General features: G+C 41.7%; 1 protein-coding gene across 1 annotated transcript; it reads left to right on the forward strand.

Moving 5' to 3' along the window:
- Window positions 1–43: 43 nt before the first annotated feature.
- Window positions 44–21,035, forward strand: LOC134407245 (histone H2A.V). The gene is made up of 5 exons (XM_063138901.1): window positions 44–162; window positions 6,300–6,377; window positions 10,508–10,621; window positions 12,171–12,300; window positions 20,703–21,035. Exons 1-5 carry the CDS (start codon window positions 160–162, stop codon window positions 20,762–20,764), a joined length of 387 nt encoding a protein of 128 aa, XP_062994971.1. The 5' UTR covers window positions 44–159; the 3' UTR covers window positions 20,765–21,035.
- The last annotated feature ends 2,763 nt before the right edge of the window (window positions 21,036–23,798 follow it).

Consider the following 23,798-nt stretch of genomic DNA (forward strand, 5'->3'; position numbering starts at 1 on the left):
GCGGGAGGTTCAAACTAGCATAGCTGGCTGTGATTGGTTCATGGTGGCCGCGGCAGGCCAGGCTCCCTCCTCGCGCTCAGGCGGGTTATTGTCTCTTGACTTTCTGAGGCGGCTCTAGCTCGGAATCGGGACCGGACCTCACAGAGCAGCGACGGAACCATGGTGAGAGGGGAGAAAAATAATGGCGTGGGACGGGCTGGAACGAAGTGTGTGAGGAAAGCACCCCGGGACGTCAGGCGGGAAGCCCCTGCGGGGCTCCCACCTATTTCTAACGCCGGCCGTGGGTGTCGGGCTCCCGGGGGAGGGAGCCCGAACGACTTGTACGTTTCGCTTCTCTTGCGGTGTCCCAAACTCGGTTATTTAGCGTTGCCGGCGCAAAGCCGAGCCTTTGCCTGTCATGGGATGGAGACGGGTGACCTCGAACCCCAGTTTGTAAGGGTTGTTGGGTAGAGGAAAACAGCGGAGGGGGGGGGAGAGACGCCGTTGGCGACTCCCTGCTTTTATTTTACAAGGCGCTCTGGAAGCCCCGCCTCCCTCCGGGACTCTACGCATTACGCTTCTGGGTAGACGCCTATTTGAAAAAGTAAGGTGTGAACGCGCCCGACGCGTGTCTCACGGGGCACACTCGCGCGGGGGAGGTTGATATTGGGGTACGGGAGTTCCCCGCCCGAGGGGTGCACGCGCTGGGTGGGAGACCTGGGCTCTGACTTGCGCAACGTGTGAAGCCCGGGGGGTCCTTGAAGGGTGGGCATCTTGACAGGCGGCCGGGCGGGCTTCTCCCGCTGCTAACAGCGCGCAAGAGCCCCGGCGTGTTATGTCACTGACACGCCGGAGGGCCTGGGCGCTTTGGCCAGCCAGAGGGTTTTAGACGGCGGCTGCCATCAGGCCGGCGCGTTGCTTCTTTGCCTGTCTCTGGTGGATCTGCGCAGAGATTTCCTAGCAACGTAACGCTTGTATAAACGTCAAGCCGAGGCGGATTTATTTCCTCACGCGGGCTTCAGCCTGAGTCTGACGGGTCCCGCCAGAGGCGACGCGCTGTGACAGCCTGGCGCGCTGGAGCCCCTGCCCGCCGCTTCTGGAAGCGGCTCCCCCCACTACCCCCTTTAACCGCGCCTTCCCACGATCACTTTGCGGGACCCGTCGCCTGCCGGATGACGCTGACGACTTGCAGACCTCCCCGTTGTGCAATGTGAACCTATTCATATTTACTTGGAAGTAAGCACCGCTATTTACAGTATGACTTACCCCCAAGTAAACAGTGTCTGCTTACTTAGTACTAAGCGCCGTTGTGCTCGCTTATTTGTAAACCGGCAAAGGATGGGGTTGCAAATGGGTTATTTTCTTATCTCTTGGGCACATCATTCAGATGTGAATCTTTCATTTGCTAACATAGACGTTCGTTTTCTAAAATTGTTGGCTTCTGCTTTCTGTTCCAAGTTGTCAACAACCATAAGTATCACATCCCAGACTAAGGAGGAATCCTAATCTTCATTTCTGAAAATATGGTTGGGCTTAACAGCTTTTGTGCTTGAAACTTCGCTTTACAGCTCTAGTTTTCCAAACTTGAATTCTGTTAAATAGTTTTCTTGTTAATGAGGGAGTATCTTCCAGTGGGTGGGCTAACAGGAAATTTAAAACTTCATTTGTGTTTTTATCATCTTAAAACAGCCAACAAGATTTTTTATAAAAAACTTATTTTTTATATTAATTTTTAAATTTCGATAATGCCTAATAGCCGAAGTTGCGGATAGTTCACAACAATTAAAACCATGAAATGCAACACAGTAAAATATAATTTAAAAGTTTACAACTATAGTATATTAAAAATAAATAAATAAAACTGAGTAGCTGTGTAAAGATTTAAAATACAGTAATATATTAAAAGCAAGAGGAACTGAAAGACTAAAATTCCAGGGAAAATAAAGTCTTCACTTGGCACTGAAAAGACTACAACATTGTTGCCAGGCGAGTGTCTGTGGAGCTCATTCCACTACCAGGGTGCCACAACAGAAAAGGCCCTCTTCATAGTAGCTACCCACCTCACTTCATTTGGCAGGGGCTCAAGGAGAAAGATACCTGAAGATGATCTTAGGGTTCCGGAAGAGAATGCCCTTCAGGTAACCTGGCCTCAAGTTGTTTAGGGCTTTAAATGTTAACACCAGCACTTTGAATTGGGCCCAGAAATGGACTGGCAGCCAATGCAAATGGAAAAGTACTGGCATAATGGGATCATATTGACCAATCCCTATTAACAGTTTCACTGCCCTATTTCGGATCAGCTGAAGTTTCCAAATGGTTTTCAAAAGCAGCCCTGCCTACAATGCATTGCATAATATAACTTGTTCAGTGATACAAGTATATTGATATTTCTACAGTTGCATGTCCAAATACATTTTGACTGCAAGTTATTTGCATAGCAAACTTCCAAAAATCAAGTGTCCCAATAATGTGATGGGGAAATAGACCTTTCTGCTCAGTGCTTTCATGTCACATGCCACTTGAAAATAAAAGACGTTTAAATCTTGCTTTACAGTTTTGCTTCAAGCTATGCTGTCTTCAACACAAGTATAAAATTCCTAAGTTTCTTATTTGATTAAAAGTTTATTTCTTGCGAAAATGAAGAGGTTGTTAACTTACAGAGCTAGCATTGTAGCTTTAGTGTAATTCCATGTGAATATCTAGGTGACTGTTTTTCTCTCAATTTATAAATACAGTCTTAAGCACAGTTCCTAGGGAGTGTTGCAACAAAGTCAGGAAAACAATTGGAAGTAAAGAGGTTTAGAAGTGTATCAACATTTTACAGTTTTAGGATCTTATCTTCCTACTTCATGAGTTTAGGATGGTGTACATCAATCATAATCTGCAGATGTCACAAAATTCTGTGTCACAGCAATGTTGGAGGTTGATATGCCAGTTTGTTTATAAGATTGGTAATTGACTGACTTAAGGTTGTTGCCTTTTGTGTTGTAGTGTAATTTGTGAGACATGTTTAATTATCTTCTTTATAAAAATATATATGAAGGATATGTATTTTCCAGGTGCTCCCAAGATGTGCTGGGCTGAAACTCGCATCATCCCCAGCCAGTATGACCAGCGGTTGTGATGGCTGGGGATGATGGGAGTTGCAGTCCAACACATCTGGAGGGCACCAGGTTAGGGAAGGCTGCTTTACAATATGTTTTTCTTTGCTAAGGACCTTCTCTGTGTCTGTTCTTCCAGTTAAGGCTGAATAGAATAGAAAGTTGGCAGGTTGGCAAGGCTGTATGTATCTGTACATCTAAGTGATTTTTTGGACTAGGATTTTTGCTGTGTGTGATGATTCACCTAAAATACATATGTATGAAAGACTGCCCTGACTTTGATATAGGTGTCCTCATTTGACTTAAGCAATGAACTCTAGAACTTCACAAATGTATTAGTTTAGCTATATTGTTTTAACGTGAAAATAATTAATTGATGTTTCATCAGTTCCATAGTCTATGGACAGTTTTATGTACTGTTTGAAAATCCCTCTTCAACCTGACTCAAAACTGGAAAGTGGCAGTGCTTTGCAAGGTCAAGCTAACCATAGAAAACTTGTAGCTTGTGGCAACTGGCACATTTTAGTAATATTTGTAAAAATATAAATGAACTATGGGAAGGATAAAGTAGTAGCAACCAATGAAACTTCCAATTAGCCTCACTAATATGGGATTGTAAGTGCGTTCTTATGTGTAGGATCTTAGAACATATTGATTCCTGATGACAGTGGATTGAGCTTTACTAGTGTTCTAGCATCTATTAGTAAATATTGTTATAATTGTGGTGAAATTTCAAAGTGAACTCCTCACAATGGTACCAAACTTTCTTACCACCAGAAAGAAAGTTGAAGTGTTGGCTGCTGTATGTGCTGCCCCTCTGATTTCTTAACCATAGTCCAGGGAGAATCACCATGTACAGTTGCAGGGGTTTCCTTTCCTTTCTAGGGGTAGTTGATATGAGTGGGTAAGTGGTTATATGAATCCCCTTTCTGAGCTTGACTTTTCTTATTCCAAACAGAAATAACTGCTTTTCATTTGTTAAACGTTTTTTTAAAAATATATGTATTAATAGCAATAGCATTTGAGCAAATATTTAAAACATTTTTACTCTGCTTTTCACTTACAAATAAAACAAATTAACACCATCCAGTGCAAACAATAACAAAAGCAAGAAAAACCAGGCACCAGAGATTAAAACAAATGTTTTTAACACTTTAAACAGGTCGTCTGGTGACTAAAACCTGCTGTATTTGGTCCCTGGGGAGAGCTTTCCATAGATGGGGTATCACAACTAAAAATCCACATATGTAATCTGCCAGCAAGGGCACCTTACAAAGATCCTCAGATGAGCTTAATTGAGCAGAGATGTCAAGTTAGAACACACATAACAGATTGATTTGCCTGCATATAAGAAATGGTTTTTCAAATCTAATTTCCATGTTTTTATCTTATGTGAACCACCCGGAGAGCTTCAGTTATTATTTATTTATAAATGCATTACATTAACAGGATATTAAATGTAGTTCAGTAAGGTTGTAATAAGCTCAAATGCCAAACAGGCAAAACTACCAGTCTTTGCAGGTGTTTTCATGCCACACCTATCCACATCTTGAAGGTTGTGAACAGGTGACTGTACAGTATGCAAATATCTCCACCCTGACTCTTGGCTATCCTGGGGAGTGTTCTAATTTAGCATGTTGGTTTTACTTGTATTTTGTAAACAACAAGTATCCCGTGTTAATTATTTGTCCAATAACCCTGAGGAACCTGGAATATTTGGGGGGAGAAATTAAAGCACACTTTTGTGTTTTATTGTTGATTGTTGGCTCTCATTGATTGGCTACAGAACTTCCCAGATCAAAATGCTTGAACATGGGAGTATTCTGGATATGATTTTTTATCTAATAAGTTCTAGGGGTAGGGATCTCTCTCTTGCTTAAATCAGGCTTATTTTCCACGAACCTATCAGGTCCTGCAATGGGAGCATCACTAAGCAGTTAAGATTGTTATTTTATGCATTTATTTGGGAGTATATCCTATTGACGTAAATAATAGTTATGGATAAACATATATGTAGTTGGACTTTAAGTATGGATTAGTACCCATGATTTGACAAAGGGCTTGTTCCTGCCACTCCTACCAACTTCATGATTTGTTTTACATTCCCCCAACCCCAATACAGATGAGTAAGTGGGCTGTTAAGTATTTTGTACTTATTTGCAAGGGTAGGCTGCAGCTCTCCTTTATGGAGCACTGGACAGTTATTAAAAGGATAAACTGCAGGCCAATAAAAACTGCATGTGTGAACAAGCCACTTCTCATCCTTCCTATGTATGAGATCAGATGGACATGCTTCCATATGATGAACTGGGCTCTTTCTGGATACATCCATCATTCACATGATTGCAGTGGCACTTCTAGGTCTGCTGTGATCATGGAAATGGTTACAGGTGATTACAAGTCATGCACTGGTGGTTCACATGGAAGTTACTTTGTGTAATCTTATACATTGGACTTATCACATAGAAAATAAGCAACTGGTTAATGTATGCGAACCACTCCTGAGAGCTCATTGCTTTCCAAGGCTTTTCTAAATGCAAGACATGCTTTTAAAAGTATTTGAGTTTTGTTTGGTAACAAGTAATGGAAATGGAAATGTTCTCATTCAGTATTTTGCTCTGGGTTTTCACCGAGCACCTACCCATATAGCTTAAGACAAAACCCTTTTCTGATTAATGCATTATCCACCATATAAATTTTTGATAAACTAGTTTAGCAAAACAAATTGGGTGAAAGTATACGTTTACATTAATTCAAGGCAGGGCAAATTAAAACTAAAATACAGTAGCTTAAGGTCTCATGCAAGATGCATAAGGCATTTAAATACACAGCATTTTTTGAAAGCAGGTACTGTTAACATTAAGGAAAGTTTAACTGTTAGTTAAAAATAAGTGTCCAGAAATATGAATGCTTAGAATTGTGGCCCAGTAAATTGTATAAGGCTTTGCTTTGCTTGTACTTATGTATGTAATCTTTTTCAAAATGTTCTCTCAAAATACTGTTGCTCTTTAACAAGGAAACTTGAATACCTGCCCTGAAACCTTACTTTCATTTGAAATATCCCATACTATCAAGATGGCAAGTGGAGAATTGTCACTACTAAATTGTATCCCTCCAGCCATGTATTTTTAAAAGTGGTGACTAGATAGGTGTTTTGGAATCACTTTTTCCTGATGTGTTAAGCAATAGTTCTAGTTCATCTTTTGTTTTATTATTTAGGCTGGAGGCAAGGCTGGCAAAGACAGTGGAAAGGCCAAGGCAAAGGCAGTGTCTCGCTCACAAAGAGCTGGACTTCAGGTATGTTTTTAATTTATTTCATGCATATTTATATTCATATGTATTCCTCTTACTTAAATCTGAGAGTTACTTATTCTATCCTTGCCATATAGGAATATTTTAAAACTAGGTAACATCAGTGCCTTGTCTTTTATTGGTCTTAGCTGTTTTTCTCAGTGGGGAGCAGAACAGCATCCTGAACATTCACGAAAGAGGAGGCAGGAACAAAAAATAACTTGGGATGGTGGTGGCTTTCTACTGGCCATGTAATTTCCTGTTTCTGCAGAGACTGAAGGTCTTACATAGTGCTCTTCCAAGCTGACCTAGTAACAACTTAAACACAAAAAGTATGTTTAATTGTAAGCAGAAAACAGTAGGGTATGCTAATTGAGCTTTTTTCTCCCTCTGTTCTCTTTCTTAGCCTAGTTAGGTGTATGGGGTCACATATACTTTTGCTTTGTGTGTCTTGAGGTGGCTGCAGATGAGAGGCACTTCAATCTCTTGCCTTGGGACACAGAGATATTGAACAAAGCCAAGCAGCGCTTTCCCTCTCCAGCCCTCTTACTGATGGCTGTGTGTGATTTAGAATTAGAGTCCAAGGATCTTGGGGTGGCATCTCCTTTTGCCCATTGTTACTTCTGAGTAACCTGTATCTTAGAGCTCTTCGGATATGGTGGGCACCATCTTGGAGGAACACGATTCAAGTATGAGCCAGCCTTTCAGGCCTCTTAAGCTCTTAGTCTCCAACATCAAGTGACTGGCCACTGTTTTTCTGGTTCCTTTGTTTTTAAATTTAATAATTTTAATTTGCTTTTTTAATCTTTCTTTTACGGTTTATAGCTATGTTCACTGCTTTGAAAGCTGTGTTAGGTAATTGAGTGGTATGTAAATATTGTAAATAATAATAATAATAAATAAACATTGTGTATGTGGGAGGATGTGGAGCCATTTAGAAGCTCTTTCCTAGTTAATTAACCTGATTGCTAAAGAGGAAGAGGAAACGGCAAAAGGATAAAAAGCAGTCAGTCTATGGTCATGTGGGTTGGCGTTTATCTAGTTAAGGTTTTTCCTCTTTTATAGGCGCAGTCTCTGAGAAATGCCATCAAAGGCAAAATATCTGTAGTGGAAAGAAGCATTAGTCTTGTAGCATTGCATACTCTGACTTATGCAGCAGTTCTCCCCACGTCATAAACAGAACCCCTTTTTATAGATTAGCAGTTGCTTCACTTGGCTGAGGGGAGCTGAGCAGCCTTTAGGACAAGCTCCTTACTTATTATGTATTTTGTCAATCTGCCACTCTTCAGAAACAGGACTCTCAGTTTTAAAATAAGTACAATAAAATCATGTAAAACCAGCAGAAACCATTATATCCATCAAAGTTATAAAACAGCCACCAAACCTGCCATGCCACGTGCTGCAATGCTTGGGCAAAAATCAAAAACATTCACCAGGTAGCAAAAAGAAATCAAAATTGGTGCCAGCTGTTTGTCTGGGGAGGGCATTCCAAATCTGAGGGTTCACAACCAAGAAGGCCCTCTCTCCAGTCATTACCTGCCTAACTTTAGGTGGCAGGGGCACCTGGAAAAGGGCCTAAGATGAAGGCATGCTCCTGCAGAAAAAGATGGAGCATCCAGGTTCCCAGCTGCTCAGAGCTTTATAGATTGTAACCAGTATTTGGAAATGGGCTGGCAACCTGTACAGCTGTTTAAGTATTGATGAGATATGTTCCATAAAACCAGTCCCAGTTCATAAGTTAGCAGCTGAACTTTCTTTTGCACTAATTGATGTTTCTGAGAAGTCTTCAATAGCAGTCCCATGTACAATGCATCACACTATTCTAAATTACCAATTACTAAGGCATAGAAACAAAATGTCAAAATGGAAATGTTAGTATAACAAATCCTAGCCAATGCAACACTAAGCTAGGTGGACCAATGGTCTGCCTTGTTCTATGTTCCTAACTGCTTAAACAGAAGTCTCCAGAGAATGTACTTTAAACTGTAAGGTCTTCAGACAACTGGCTCAAAGGTTTAGGGTGCCAGTCATGGACTTGAACCTCGGTAGAAAATCATCAGACCCCAGGGGTCCGTTCTAATGTTCATCTCAGCAGAAACTTTTAATGCCTTCACAATTCCATTGCCAAAGAATCTTCTGTATGCTTTATCTCTGATCACAGGGATCTCCATAGGCTATGAATTAAACAGGCAAAGATTGTCCTAATGGTACCCTATTGTCCTGTAAAGCCGTGTTTCTCATGAGTTCAGTCTCCCTCAATTTAGCCTCCCCGGAAGCTCCAAAAATTTCCTAGTCAAGTTCTACTTCTCTATCAAGAGCCAGGATGTCTTCAATTAGCTGTTTGGAGACTGAAACGCACAAACTAGCATTCTTGGGACTGTTTGGTTCAAGTGCTATCCATTGTTTTAGCTTCATGTAAGACATCCAGATATGATGCTGCCTCAGATATTCATATCCTGGTGCTCTAGAAATGATGTATTTCTTCTTCAAGTAGAAATATTCCATATTTTAAACTTCCTTCAGGAGAGGCTGAATCAGAGCCATAAGGTTAACATTGAAGTGACAAACCATAACAATCAGTGATATGTTGGCACGTTTAAAAATAGTTGTACATTTTAACTGTAAGTTGCCTTGGGGGCCCTACTTGAGCTGAAAGGTTACTCATAAATGTACAAACAAAAATAAATAAATAAAGCTTTTGTCTTGAAAGACTGTTCCTGGTAACTTTTACTTGAGGAAATTGTATTGTGAACTGAACATTCTTTGAGTGGCTAGAGTTATTGTGATTTTTCCTTAAGCCTGAGGAGAAGATTTTGCTCTGCCTACACTCTTCCGTTATCCCTGAGAGAAACTCTTTTATAGGTTGCAGAAGCTCCCTACTGTCATTTTTGCCCAAATAAAAAATATTGGGGAAAGGTCTGATGAATCCTGAAGTATTATATTGACTGTGCCAAGGGGGTTTGCTGCACTATATGTGTTCCTTTTGCCAGAGATCTGTTGGCAACAGAATGTCAAACTCAACTTTGGCAAGAAATTTCATAGTTGCCGTAATTGATGAATAAAAAGCATCGGGGAATGGGTATTAGAGGAGATAACTACCTTTGTAGTCTTATGGTAGACATCTTTAGAGCTGGAACCAAGCTTGAAAGTCTGTACGTTTGCATTAAAGAGGACAGCTGGACATTGGTTGATGCAGCGTTTGGTAAGATGGTTCTTACCCTTCCTCAAGGCCACTGCTTTTGTAAATTCTGTAAACCCAGTAGTTAACTTGTTCCTGACTGAAATGTGAAGTGTTGGCTGAATTCTTAAGGAGACCTTTCCTAATACCATATCCTTAATTTCCTTTAACAGAACCTGTTGGCTGTTAAATCAGCTTTCCTTTTATTTACTCCACTTTGCTGATTTTACTGTTTACAGTCTGGAGTTTTTGTCTTGTTTGAAGTTTTCTGTATTCTTCCTCTGGCTTGTAACAAAGTGGTTTTGAGGATAAAGGCAATTAAAACCCTATGATAGGTAAACAAAATACCAGTTTTTCTGAAACATGTATTTTCTTTCAAAGAAAATCATTTCTTTTATGAAAGAAAATGAGCTCCTGTGGGTTATAGAAGACAGCTTATATTAGGCATAAATCAGGACTGCTGTGCTTTTTCACTACCTGAAAAGGGTTCAGCAACTGCCCACTGAACGTCATTGGAATTTTATTTACTGAGGAGAGTGTAGTTGCATATACACTTGAAGCTGTTATGTTGCCTTAAGTTTATAGTGCATCCCTTAATCTTTTAAGTGATAAAATTCTGTTTTTTCCTATATGAATGTCCTCATGGAGGTCAATGCTGATTTGTCAGCATTGTCAGTAGACCAGATGCTAAGGATATCTGGAAAGCAGATTACATCACCATCTTCTTTTAACGTCCAGTTTGAGATAAAGCAGCGTAAGAACTGTGTGTGACTTGGCACTTGACTTGCTAGTCTGTAAAAACTGTAACTAAAATCCTGACTATAGTACTATTAGAAGAGTTGCCTGGACTAATAGTTCATAGAACCAGACTGTCAGAGTTAATTGCTTGTGGAAGAGCACTGCTTCATAGTTGGTTTTGACCACATACAGTATACTGAACAGGTCTTTCTACTTTCAGTTCCCAGTGGGCCGTATCCATAGACACTTGAAGACTCGCACCACAAGCCATGGACGGGTTGGTGCTACAGCTGCCGTGTACAGTGCTGCAATTCTCGAATACCTCACTGCTGAGGTAGGTTCCAAAATCAATATTGTCAGACTACATGATCTGAACATAATCTAAGGTCTTGATAATGGATTAATCTTTTCTGTTCCTAGTAGGAACATCTAGATTAGTAAAACCTAAACATAGCTGCTCCTGCCTTCTTTATAAGCTCTGTACTAGTGGCCTGGATCAAATAATATTACAAGAGCTTTATGGCCAACACACTCTTCAGATAGTGTTTCCTCTGATTCTTATGTGTACTAATTAGGATGGTGTGTGTGACACACATTAGGTCTCACCAAGAACTAGTTAAACAGCATGCATGTATCCACAAAGTGAACTGTTATGTACTTTAGGAGAAAGCAGAAGATCATTAGGGTCACCAGTCAATCTGATCTACAGGACGTTCCTTGCAGTTTTAAACATGTTATCCATTTAGACTCTGAGTATGAAAGCAAAGCCTTGCATGAAACCTTGCTGCTTTGTAACCGTTTTCATTTACCTCTTTAAAAATATTCTTTTTTTAAAAAAAAAAACCTAGTCAGGTTATTTGTTCTAGCAACTGTATACGGAAACTTTCAGAATTATACTTGCCTTATAGTCATAAGTTTAAGTGTGTGATCTCTCATATTTGTAAGTGCTGAAACCTGAATAAAATTTTGAGGAGGTAGCATCAAGCTTTTAGATGGCTGCTGTTATGGAGAAGGACTTGGAAGCGACTGAATGAATAAACAACAACAATATTTCCTTGTTATTAACCCTTAAAAAAAAGAAATAAGATTTAATTCAATCCCCTTGTAACAGATTTAGTGAGAGTAGACCCATTGAAATCAATAGGATTTAAGTTAGTCATGTCTAAACTAGGTCCCACTGATTTTATTTGGTCTGCTCTTAGTATGACTAAATCTCGATCCAACCCATTATCTGTTATAATAATATAATAACTATAAATGTCAGTCATAATTATTTCTAAGATACTGAAGCACAATTGCATAAATATGTGTATATGGCATTTTCAGAAATCCTTAAAAGGATAACAAGCTTCACACATTTTTGTGTTTCCCTCCTTTTAAACTTAACAAGTTCATGGAATCTAGACATTTGAACTACATGCCAGAGTTTAGAAACCCATTCACTTATCAAAGACATAGTTGGAGTGCTCCAAATTTTTGATGCAATGATTTTAGGTGTAGTTAACAATACTTTTTAACGGGAGTAGGAACTGGTTCTGCATAACCAGTTGTATAACAGCTTCTGCAGTATAACTATGAGATTTAATTATGGTTTATAATTGTCCTATTAATATTATTCATTTAATATTTTAAATCAAAACTATTATGAGACAGGTTCACCATTTAATGTAAGTTTGCAGCAACAGTACTACACCTCTAACATTTAAACTAACACGTCTTAAGAAATTTAAATTTTAGGAGCCTGGGATTCCCCCCAGCCCCCCGACCTTCTAAATGCATCAGAAAATAAATTCATGTTGCAATTTGCAACTAACTTTGTTTTTCCAAAACCCGCTGATGTTTTTCTAAGAGACTGAAATATAGAGCTGTATTTCTTCCAACAGGTTTTGGAGTTGGCAGGTAATGCCTCCAAGGATCTCAAAGTAAAACGTATCACTCCTCGTCACTTGCAGCTTGCTATTCGTGGTGATGAGGAATTGGATTCACTTATTAAAGCTACCATTGCTGGTGGAGGTATGTAGCATCAGAGTGTCTAGAATGACTAGACGGATATAAAAGCTATAGGCAGGGAGTGGGCAGGCAAGTTGCATATTTATAACATTCTACCAAGTAATTAGTAGAATCTTGCTGTTCCCCTCCTTCCCTGGATTTCTGATTAGGTGACGGTGTAGTTTTGTGACTTGGCAGGATGTTGCAGAACTGGTTTACTATGTAGTATGTTTAGTGTTATTGTATATAAAGTACTGTGGTAGTTAGTGCTATTGTATTCACCAAATGAGGTAGTCACAGTTGTTACTAGGCGTACTTATTAGTATAACTTTTAGTTCATTGATTGAGAAGTAACTTTGTTAGTGATGGATTCAGAATGTCATAATTGCAGTGCTAGTTGAATCTTGTGTTTCTCTTTGAAATGTGATAATTTATTAAGCAGCAGTGTATTCCCAAATAGTGCTCATCTCAACAGAAGTAGAGAGGAGATCTCACACAAACGCCTTTTCCACTGTCTTGGAGAATATTCCATCTGCTACAAACACCTTTTTTCAAAATAATTTTCTTTGATCCCCCCTTTTTAACTTCTTAATTAGGTAGGGTGACCATATGAAAAGGAGGACAGGGCTCCTGTATCTTTAACAGTTGTATTGAAAAGGGAATTTCAGCAGGTGTCATTTGTATATATGGAGAACCTGGTGAAATTCCCTCTTCATCACACCAGTTAAAGCTGCAGGTGCCCTGCCCTCTTTTAAATCTGGTCACTCTAGTATAGCTCCTACACTTTAACTATTGTGATGAAGAGGGGATTTCACCAGGTTCTTCTTCGTGGTCTCTATGCATCACACATATGGGCTTTGCGCCTGCGCAGAGACCAGACCGGAACCTTCTCTAGCTGAGTGGAACGTTTTTGGCGGGAACCCCTCCCCCACGCTACCGCGCATGTCCATGGGGTTCCCGCCCTTACCTCAGTTCTTCGTCGTCCGCCGTTGTGCCTAGACCGAAAAACTTTACCTCTAGCGTTTTCTCTGTTGATCTATTTAAAATACTTTTCTAGCTTACCTTTTCTTCAGCTTTCTTCTTTTTCGTCCTTTTTCTCTATCTATATAAAAAAAAAAAAAAAAAAAAAGATTTTTGTAGTTAGATTTCTCCTCAGCGACTTCGGTCGTGTGAGGCCTTTATGGCAATCAAAGCACCATTTAGAAAGTGCGTCAAGTGCGGAGCTAAGCTCCCTCCGTCTGACGGCCATTCTTTGTGCATTATCTGTTTGGGAGAGGGACATGTGGTAGAGACCTGCCACCATTGTATGTCTTTTACCAAACAAACCAGAAAACACCGAGCAGACCGACTCCGCTCCGTACTTTGGGAGAAGGCTCTCAAGGCCACAGAGGCCCCTTCGATGGAAAGAACGGCGGTTCATAAGTCTGTTGCCCGTAAAACGGCAGTTACAAAGACTGTTGCGGAGAAACCGTCAGACCATAGCACTGAAGTGCAGACCAGAGCAAATAGGGCTGAGATACCCCTCACGCCTGGTCGGTCTTTATCGAGTTCTATGGCTAAGACAATCCCTAAAACAGCCAGAACTCTGATATCTTCTTCTGAGCCGGAGAAGAAAAAGAAGAAGAAGAAAAAGAGGGATGTGGAGAAATCCACCGTACCGTCACCTCGACATCGGGAATCGGCCAAGAGCCATTCCACGCCTCCTGCCGTACCGACCACTTCGATACCGAGGTCACCTTCGGTACCAAGATCTATGTCAGTACCGACGGCCACGGTACCGACATGTCCTCCAAGTTTATCAGAGGGTGAAATTCGGGATTCAGTGTCGGTAACGTCCGCTCGGCAACCTATGAGGCCGCAAGAACTCGTACAGCCTTCCCCGAGACGGACCTCAAGAACAGATTGGGACAGGGCATCGCAGTACTCTGATTCCCAGTCTAGATATTATGACTGGGAAAGATACCGTCCTCAACAATATTTTCAAGGGGATCAAGGTTACTACCAGCAGGAAGGTTATTATGCACAACCTCCTCCAACAACAAGAGTCTGCCAGTTGCCTCTGCCTTCTCCATCCGCTCAGTTAATGTCGACGGTATCGACGCCTCGACACCGTGCACAGCAAGCAATACCATCTGCTGCATCCGCTACTGTGCTACCGCAAGACGAACAACATGGTCTGCAAGTGGTGACGTTATCATCACCAGAGGATAACTATCCTTCCGATTCTGAATCTGAACATTCAGTTGCCCCAGCTGCTCCTTCACCAGACGATGCAATCGAAGATGCCGATCCATCCTCGCCTTCGGACGATATGGTACGTTTTTCGGACCATATGCTTAGGATGTCCAAAGCATTGGGACTTGACATACAGGAAACAGATGAATCGGTAGTCGACCCAATCTATGATGTGTTTCAGTCGACAACGAACCAACGTTTGGCCATTCCTGTTCCTCAAGCCTTGAAACAAACGGCTCAACTGTCATGGAAAACCCCGGCAGTGACACAGGCAACATCAAAGAGATTGGAGACACTCTATAAAGTTAAGGAAGAGGATGCACAATTTTTGCTTCAGCATCCTAAGCCGAATTCAATTGTAGTGGAATCGGCACAGGGACAGTCACAAAAGACTCATTCTGCACCTGTCGACAGAGAGGGGAGGAAATTGGACCAAACTGGCAGGAGAGTTTACTCGTCCTCATCTTTGGGCATCAGAGCATCGGCGTACGAGGCAACTATGGCGAGATATCAGATTTTCCTTTGGGAAAAGATGGGTTCTCTATGCGAACATCTTCCGGAGGATAAGAAGGAGCTCGCGAGAGTATTTCAGAATGAAGCGACAGCCATAGCAAGGCAGCAATTGTCTACCGCTCGACACCAGGTGGACTGCCACTCAAAGTCGATGATGGGGGCCATTTCTTTGAGGAGGCACGCTTGGCTCAGATCAGCCAATCTTACTCAAGAGACGAAATGGAGGATAGAGAGCATGCCATTCGATGGCGAAGGTCTATTTAATACAAAGACCGACGAGACGCTGGACTCTATCTACAAGGCGAGAACAACAGCTAAAAAGATGGGGTTTACTGCTCCTCCTCCACAGACTCAATACCGACAGAAAAGATGGATAAGACCTCCTCCACAACAACAACGGCCCCAATACCAGCAACCAAGGCAGCAGCAGCAACAACTTCAAAGGAAACGGCCTTATCAGAGCCGTTTCCAACAGGAAAAACGTCAGCCCGACTTCTCTAAGAAGCAGCGGGTTTGACTCCTCGGCTCCAGATCCACCCCCTTTTGCGAACCGCCTAGCACCCCATTACCATCAATGGGAGTCAATAACATCAGACTCCTGGGTGCTCACTATCATCAACTCGGGCTATGCCATCGAGCTCGATGCCCTTCCTCCTTTTTCCGGCGTGAAAGTAACGACTCCATCCCCTCCTCTGCTACTCGAGGTACAGACCTTGCTATCGAAAGGAGCCATCTCTCCCGTACCTACAGAGGAAATCAACCAAGGTTTTTTCTCCCGTTACTTCACGGTCCCGAAGAAAGATGGAGGTCTTCGACCGATCATGGACTTAAGACAACTGAACAAGTTCATCATCCCGAAGAAGTTCCGTATGACAACGGTTACTTCAATTTTGCAGCTTCTACAAGAAGGAGTTTGGTTCGCAGTGGTGGATCTGAAGGATGCGTACTTCCATATCTCCATCAGGAAGTCGCATCAAGCTTACCTGCGGTTTTCGATCGGTGCATCCCAGTACCAGTTCACCGTTCTTCCGTTCGGGTTGGCCACGGCACCGAGAGTCTTCACGAAGGTCATGGCGGTGGTATGCGCCCACCTAAGGCAGAAAGGCATTTGTGTTTATCCGTACCTGGACGATTGGCTTCTCGTAGCGGACAGCAGCGAGGCGCTCCAGTCGGATATACTAACCACCCTCAACCTGTTGGACTCGTTGGGGCTGTGGGTCAACCACGAAAAGTCCATTTTGACTCCACAGCAGAGATTGGACTTCATAGGGGTAACCCTATCCTCTCGAGACGGGAGAGCATACTTACCTTCAACCAGGGCAAACACCTTGCAGCAGTTAGCCATCGACATCGAGAGCCGGCGGAAAGTATCGGCTTGGACAGTCCAGAGACTATTAGGCCTGATGGCAGCCACTACGGCAGTCATCAGGTTTGCAAGACTCAGAATGAGGGTATTGCAGGCCTGGTTTTTAAGAACTTTCGATCTCAGGCTCAATGCTCGACGAACTTACCTTTCGTTACCGAAGCAAGTCAGGGCATCGCTGAAATGGTGGTTCTCGATGTCGACTCTTCTCGAAGGCGTTCCATTCCAACAACAGGCGCCTTCGGTAACGATCACGACGGATGCATCCTTAGAAGGATGGGGAGCCCATTGCAGCTCCTTAACCTCTCAGGGTCGTTGGTCTCGATCACAGAGGGAGCATCACATCAACCATCTCGAACTCCTGGCAGTAGAAAATGCAGTAAAAGCATTTGCACAGATGATCGAGGGCAAGAATGTCTTGATCGCGACAGACAATACTACTGTAGTGGCATACATCAACAGGCAGGGTGGAACAAGATCACACCCCCTGAACCGTTCTGCACTCAGGATATGGAACTGGTGCATAAAGAGAAGGACTTACCTGACTGCGATTCATGTAGCCGGCAAGGAAAACGTCATTGCGGATTCTCTCAGCAGATCCTTCCATGTCGACCACGAGTGGGAGCTCGACGTCGAAGTGCGGGAAAGCCTTTTTCGGTACTGGGGCCGCCCTGTTGTCGATGTCTTCGCTACCGAGGACAACGCAGTCTGCGCCAAGTTTTGCAGCAGGGCAGGAAGAGGAAAGCGCTCTCTAGGAGACGCTTTCACCAGAACTTGGAGAGGAAATCTCCTGTACATGTTTCCTCCCTTTCCACTTTTGACAAGAGTGATAGCCAAGATCCAGATGGACAACTCCGATTGCATCCTGATCACGCCGTGGTGGCCTCGACAGACGTGGTTCTCACACGCTCTTCGGTTATCGAGAGGGGATTACATCAGGCTCCCGTCGACACCGAAGCTACTGTCTCGACACCAGGGCAGGGTTCGACACGCAGATCTGTCGACCCTCAAGATGACTGCATGGAGGATAACAACCACTCCTCCTCTGCAACTAGAACTTTGACTGTGGATCACATTATATTGGCAGCACTAAAGCCTTCCACTAGGAAAACTTATGCAGCAAAGTGGCAAAGATTTCGGAACTTTGCTTCAGTACAAGATCAAACACCAGAATCTTGCCACTTACCCTTCATCCTTAATTATTTATTGACACTTTTCCAGCAGGGACTTAAGCTCGCATCCATCAGGGTTCACCTTGCTGCGATTACATCTTTTCACCGGGGTGTGGATGGTTTTACACCTTTTACCCATCCAACAACCAAGAAATTTCTGAAAGGTCTGAAGAACACGATACCGACTGTGAAGACTATCGTGCCGCCTTGGAGCCTGTCAGTTGTGCTGCAAGCATTGACACGCAAGCCCTTCGAGCCCATGGCTTCGACAGACCTTAGGCTGCTTACTTTAAAGACTGTCTTTTTAGTAGCCATCACATCAGCAAGACGTGCAAGTGAGCTTAAAGCTCTTAGGATAGATGTCCCGTACACTATCTTTCATAAGGATAAGGTTGTGCTACGCACAGACCCAGCCTTCCTGCCTAAGGTAGTGTCTACTTTTCATCTGTCCCAGCATATTACTTTACCTGCTTTCTTTCCTAATCCAACTACACCTCTTGAGTCTTCTTTGCATACTCTGGATGTAAGAAGGGCTCTTGCTTTTTACAAAGACAGGACAGAGACATTTAGAAAGACAAAGCAACTGTTTATTTGTTATGGTGAGCCTTCTAAGGGACTCCCTGTCTCCTGCCAACGACTGTCACGCTGGATAGTGGAGACAATAGAATTGGCCTACTCTATTGCTAAATTAGAGTTAGTGAAACCTGTAACAGCTCATTCCACCAGAGCTGTTTCAACGTCGGTGGCTTTCACCAGAGGTGTTCCACTGACTGAAGTCTGTAGAGCCGCAACGTGGTCCACTCCATCCACGTTTGTCAAGCACTACAGTTTGGACACCCGTGCGAGGCAGGACTGCTCATTTGGGAGGACAGTGCTTTCAGAGATCTTCAGATGATGCACCAACCCACCTCCAAAGGTATGTCAGCTCGCTATTCGCCCATATGTGTGATGCATAGAGACCACGAAGAAGAAATGCAGGTTGCTTACCTGTAACTGTAGTTCTTCGAGTGGTCATCTATGCATTCACACAACCCACCCACCATCCCCACTTGGTGGTGTGAGACTTACAAATGACACTGTTTTATTGTGGAATGTACTTTACTTTATTTACACTCATGTTTATGGGGGCACAACGTCGGACTCCTGTAAACTGAGGTAAGGGCGGGAACCCCATGGACATGCGCGGTAGCGTGGGGGAGGGGTTCCCGCCAAAAACGTTCCACTCAGCTAGAGAAGGTTCCGGTCTGGTCTCTGCGCAGGCGCAAAGCCCATATGTGTGAATGCATAGATGACCACTCGAAGAACTACAGTTACAGGTAAGCAACCTGCATTTCTCCATATATACAACTAACACCTGCTGAAATTCCTTTTTCTATGCAACTGTTAAAGATACAGGAGTAGAGATGTAAAATTTCTGGAAATTTTGAAGCCATGGAAAAAAACATTTTTTTTCTAAGGGGTTTTGGGGGGAAATGGAAATTTTCAGAAAAATTGAAATAATGCAACATTAGCACTTTTTACAGATTGAAAGTCACTTTGTTACTTTAGGAACATGAAATATAATTATGTCCAAGTTGATTTGGCATAAAATTATTACATTTGGTATATTAAAAGTAGTGTATTCGAACAATTATTACAAATTTAATTAACTTTTTTTTTTTTTTTTTTTTGGTAACAAATGGAGCTACAAGCTCCTGAACTGTTAGGAATGCCTGAACTGTAAGGAATCTCTTTGGTTAAAGATTCTGCCAGTTTATGAGGAGCAGGCAAAAAACAATTTTTAAAAACAACAACTGAAGAAACCACCAACATTAGTAACAAAGAAAATTATTTATGTCTCCGCTAGTCCTCCAGTGTCAAGACATAAAGCCCCCATTCCCATAAAAAGAACTGAGAAAAAAGGGGGAACCAACATTCAATGAATATGCAAGAAATTTAATCAGACTCATTTTCTGAGCTATCGCCTGCTTCAGTGGCAGTGCCCCCTAGAGGCAGAAATGCATCTTGCTCTTGCATTTGAAGTTGTAGTCTCAGTTTGCAACCTAGGACTTGCTTGTCCTTGGTGCACAGAAATTGTAATAATCTGATGCTGTACAGTTTTTAGAAATCATTTGGAGAAGTAAATATTTGAACATCTTGTCTTAAACATTTCATTCATCATGTGAAAATAAAACATCCCGTAATCCGTTTGTTCTTCATTTTTTCCAATTTTGAGGGGGAAAACCAAAAAAGGCTTTGGAAAAAACCCGTCCCCCCCCCCCCCAAAAAAAAAATTTCCGGTTTTTTTTCCGGGCCTTCACATCTCTATACAGGAGCCCTGTCCTCCTTTTCGTATGGTCACCCTAAATTAGGGCTCCATAAGTAGGCAAGGGAATAAAACTAAAATTGCCACTTCACAATACGTACCAATAAATCTTCACATCAATCTTAGTACTATGAGGGAAACATAATCTGAGAAGAAAATCCAGATTATATTTTCCCCAAGGGAGCATAGTATATATTGGGTGTTGTTGTTGTTTTAAAAAAATCAAGTTTAATCATTGTATTATTGTTTTAATTATTTTTAATCTTTGTCTTTTTATTGTTAGCCATCCCAAGCACCATTTTTTTGGTGGAAAGGCAGGATATAATGACACCAATGTAGTTGTTTTTGCAATGAGCAGAGTAAACCCGAGTAGTAACATTCAGTATAAGCCAGCTACATGGTTACTTCCCAGTTCTTGTACCCATATATTTCTAACTTTTTAAATTGAAGAGTTTGATATATTTATTTTATGCATTTTAGCCACCTTTTGAAATTGCAGTTTTCTCAAGGCAGCTTACAATATAAAATACACAAATCAGTATAATAACTTTGTAAAATCATTTCATAACTAACCAGCAACATTTTATAACTAACCAGTAACATTTCGTTATGACACACATAACGAAAAATCTTTCAAGTAAAAGGCAAAGGAAGGAAATATTTAACTCCCTTTTATATTTATTTATTTAGTTAGTTAGTTGATGCATTTTTTTAAGATTAAATAAATACAGTTGTATAGGATTTGTATATGGAAGTGTACAAGTAAATATGGCTTCTGAGTGTTAAATATCAATGTGTTCCTGTATACTCCATTCCTAATCCACTATTCTCTTTGCAGGTGTAATTCCTCACATCCACAAGTCTCTGATTGGAAAGAAGGGACAGCAGAAAACTGCATAGAGAGGAATTATAAACCGCCCTCTTCCTCCCTGTCATTGTACTGTAACTGGGACAGAAGAAATATGGGGATATGTGGAATTTTTTAAAAGAAATAGTTAAATGGAAGAGCATAGACAATTGACTGTAGACTTAAAACATTTGTATGTTCTTTAGATTCAAAGTTTGGGGAAAAAGTACCTTGTTATGTGGCAGCAATTTGTGTGTTGATTGGCTAGGTTTCTCCCATGTGTTTTATACAAAAATGGAACTGATAAAACCATTTTTTACAAAACTTGTTCTTGTGTGTCATTCTGGTGTTAAAAGGTCAATGCAGCAAAGGTTGGTGCCCTAAAATCATATTGAGAATTTTAAAATAAACGTCTTCACAAATTTTAGACTTTAATGTGGCCACGCTTATGGCAAACTTTGTTTTCTTATGCCTGTTGGTTGATACAGGCGATTGTGGCAGCTTTATGACGTGTTCAGAATCTGGAAGTTAACAGAATAGAATATATTTCTTTAACTTTTTTACACAATTGTTTTAGCCTGTTAAAGCACTTTTGTAAAGAGTCATATACTTCATGGAAAGGGAAATAGGAAGGATATCATTGAAATGTGTGGTAGTGAACCAATTCACACAACTGTTTGGGAGTGAGTGTGTTGGCTCCCAATTGCCACTTTGTTAAATCATCCAGCAGCGCCCCATTCTTGGGTTGTTCTCCATGATGTCCAAACTTGGAACTCTGGGTTGTTCTTGGTTAAAACTCTGGGTCGTTTCTCCCTCAGCAACACACGAATTTCTGGTTCAGAAACAACTTGAGAAACCTAGCTGTTTAGTGAAGTGGAAGCGGTCAAACAGTTAACAAACTATGGGTTGTTTAATTGTGCAAACTGGGTCATTATGTATACTAGCAAGAAGTACTCAACATATTTTCTGTCCATGGTTGATTGGCTTTGCATTGAATTCTGCTGTGTTCTTGAATCAGCACAATTACTGCTGGTTTCGTCAATGCTGCTTTGTGCTGTAATGAAAAAGGTTTTCTGAAACAAAATGCTAAACCAGCAACACTGCTTGGTTATAATGGCAAACTTGCCAGTATATGTTTTGACCACTTTGTAGTAGTTCTTGAGCTGGCTGCATACCAGAGAAAAGTCTGAGAACTAATGGTCTTTCCACTGTTAATCAGGACTACTTCATACAGTACAATTTGTGAACCGCCCAGAGAGCTCCGGCTATTGGGCAGTATAGAAATGTAATAAATAAATAAATAAATTTCAGGCACAATGCTGACAAATAGTGGCAGAAGGGTCCCATATGGTATAAACCTGTATTTGCTTGAAAATCTTTCAAGCAAAAAGATGTAAGCCTCTATAAGCTCTTAGGTTATGGTTTCAATCTAGGACTAACTACGGGATCACTCTGACTTCAGTTCACTGTATTCCTGTCCACTATATCCTGTTTAAATCATAGAATCATAGAATAGCAGAGTTGGAAGGGGCCTACAAGGCCATCGAGTCCAACCCCCTGCTCAATGCAGGAATCCACCCTAAAGCATCCCCGACAGATGCTTGTCCAGCTGCCTCTTGAAAGCCTCTAGTGTGGGAGAGCCCACAGCCTCCCTAGGTAACTGGTTCCATTGTCGTACTGCTCTAACAGTCAGGAAGTTTTTCCTGATGTCCAGCCGGAATCTGGCTTCCTTTAACTTGAGCCCATTATTCCGTGTCCTGCACTCTGGGAGGATCGAGAAGAGATCCTGGCCCTCCTCTGTGTGACAACCTTTCAAGTATTTGAAGAGTGCTATCATGTCTCCCCTCAACCTTCTCTTCTCCAGGCTAAACATGCCCAGTTCTTTCAGTCTCTCCTCATAGGGCTTTTTTTCCAGACCCCTGATCATCCTGGTTGCCCTCCTCTGAACACGCTCCAGCTTGTCTGCATACTTCTTGAATTGTGGAGCCCAGAACTGGACGCAATACTCTAGATGAGGCCTAACCAGGGCCGAATAGAGAGGAACCAGTACCTCACGTGATTTGGAAGCTATACTTCTATTAATGCAGCCCAAAATAGCATTTGCCTTTCTTGCAGCCATATCGCACTGTTGGCTCATATTCAGCTTGCAATCTACAACAATTCCAAGATCCTTCTTGTTTGTAGTATTGCTGAGCCAAGTATTCCCCATCTTGTTAAACAAGAATGCTCCTGTTTAAAACACCTGCCAAATTGCCAGATAAGGTAAGAAAGGTGGGTGAGATGTAATAGCCCTTATGAATTAAGATTGGGATTTTGGGTGATACTTGCTGATTTCATAGTGGCTGGTACTATCAAGTGTGTAGGACTAACAAGGCCTAGTTTTATGTTGGCTTGAATGTGGTAACAAAATGAGTTAGAGAACTGGGCCTGATTTGCTCAGTGTTTGTTTTCAGATATTGCAGTGATAGAAAATAGAAAATGAGTGTGCTCATTGTCTTAGTACAGGATATAATGACAAAAGGTACAATCAATGATAGAGGGTGTTTATTGATTAATAGTACTGAGAATGTCACTCCTGTGTAACTGATCAGCTTAGAGTAATAAACAACTTGAAGGCAGATGAAGCTCCGCTTGTCTCCTGATTACCAAAAGCTTCAGCATTGCAGGGATCGGACCTGTCAGCAGCAGCAGCAGCCTTCAGTACAGAGTGTGCTGTCTGTATGATCAGTTGCTTGCATGCAAGAACCGGCAATGGATATTGTATTTATTAGATCAGAAGATTTAGTCTGCTCTCTTAACACAGACATCAGGGAATGATGTGTGCTAGTATATAAACTTCAGTTCAAATTTTAGGGTTCTTTAGCTGGTGCATCCCCAGCCTGACCTAGTCTTTAACAACTTGATCTTGTGCCTCCCTTGCTGTAGTTCTACTTGTGTTTCCTAAAAAGAAAGTTGGCAAAGTTAAGGAGGTAAGCTGGAAATCCACAGGAGCAGCTATGATTGCAATAGGCTGTCCATGGGTAGAGAATCCATTCTACTTTCTCCTCCTAGCTCTTTCTATGTTATTTAACTCAAATGCTAGAGGCC

Source organism: Elgaria multicarinata, chromosome 12 (genome assembly GCF_023053635.1).
Source record: "Elgaria multicarinata webbii isolate HBS135686 ecotype San Diego chromosome 12, rElgMul1.1.pri, whole genome shotgun sequence".
NCBI lineage: Eukaryota > Metazoa > Chordata > Lepidosauria > Squamata > Anguidae > Elgaria > Elgaria multicarinata.

Excerpts from the sequence above, each read along its gene's own strand:
- LOC134407245 (XM_063138901.1), top strand. Across the intron at positions 10,622-12,170 it reads TCGAATACCTCACTGCTGAG|GTTTTGGAGTTGGCAGGTAA; the intron begins GTAGGTTCCAAA and ends TTCTTCCAACAG. Across the intron at positions 12,301-20,702 it reads AGCTACCATTGCTGGTGGAG|GTGTAATTCCTCACATCCAC; the intron begins GTATGTAGCATC and ends TTCTCTTTGCAG.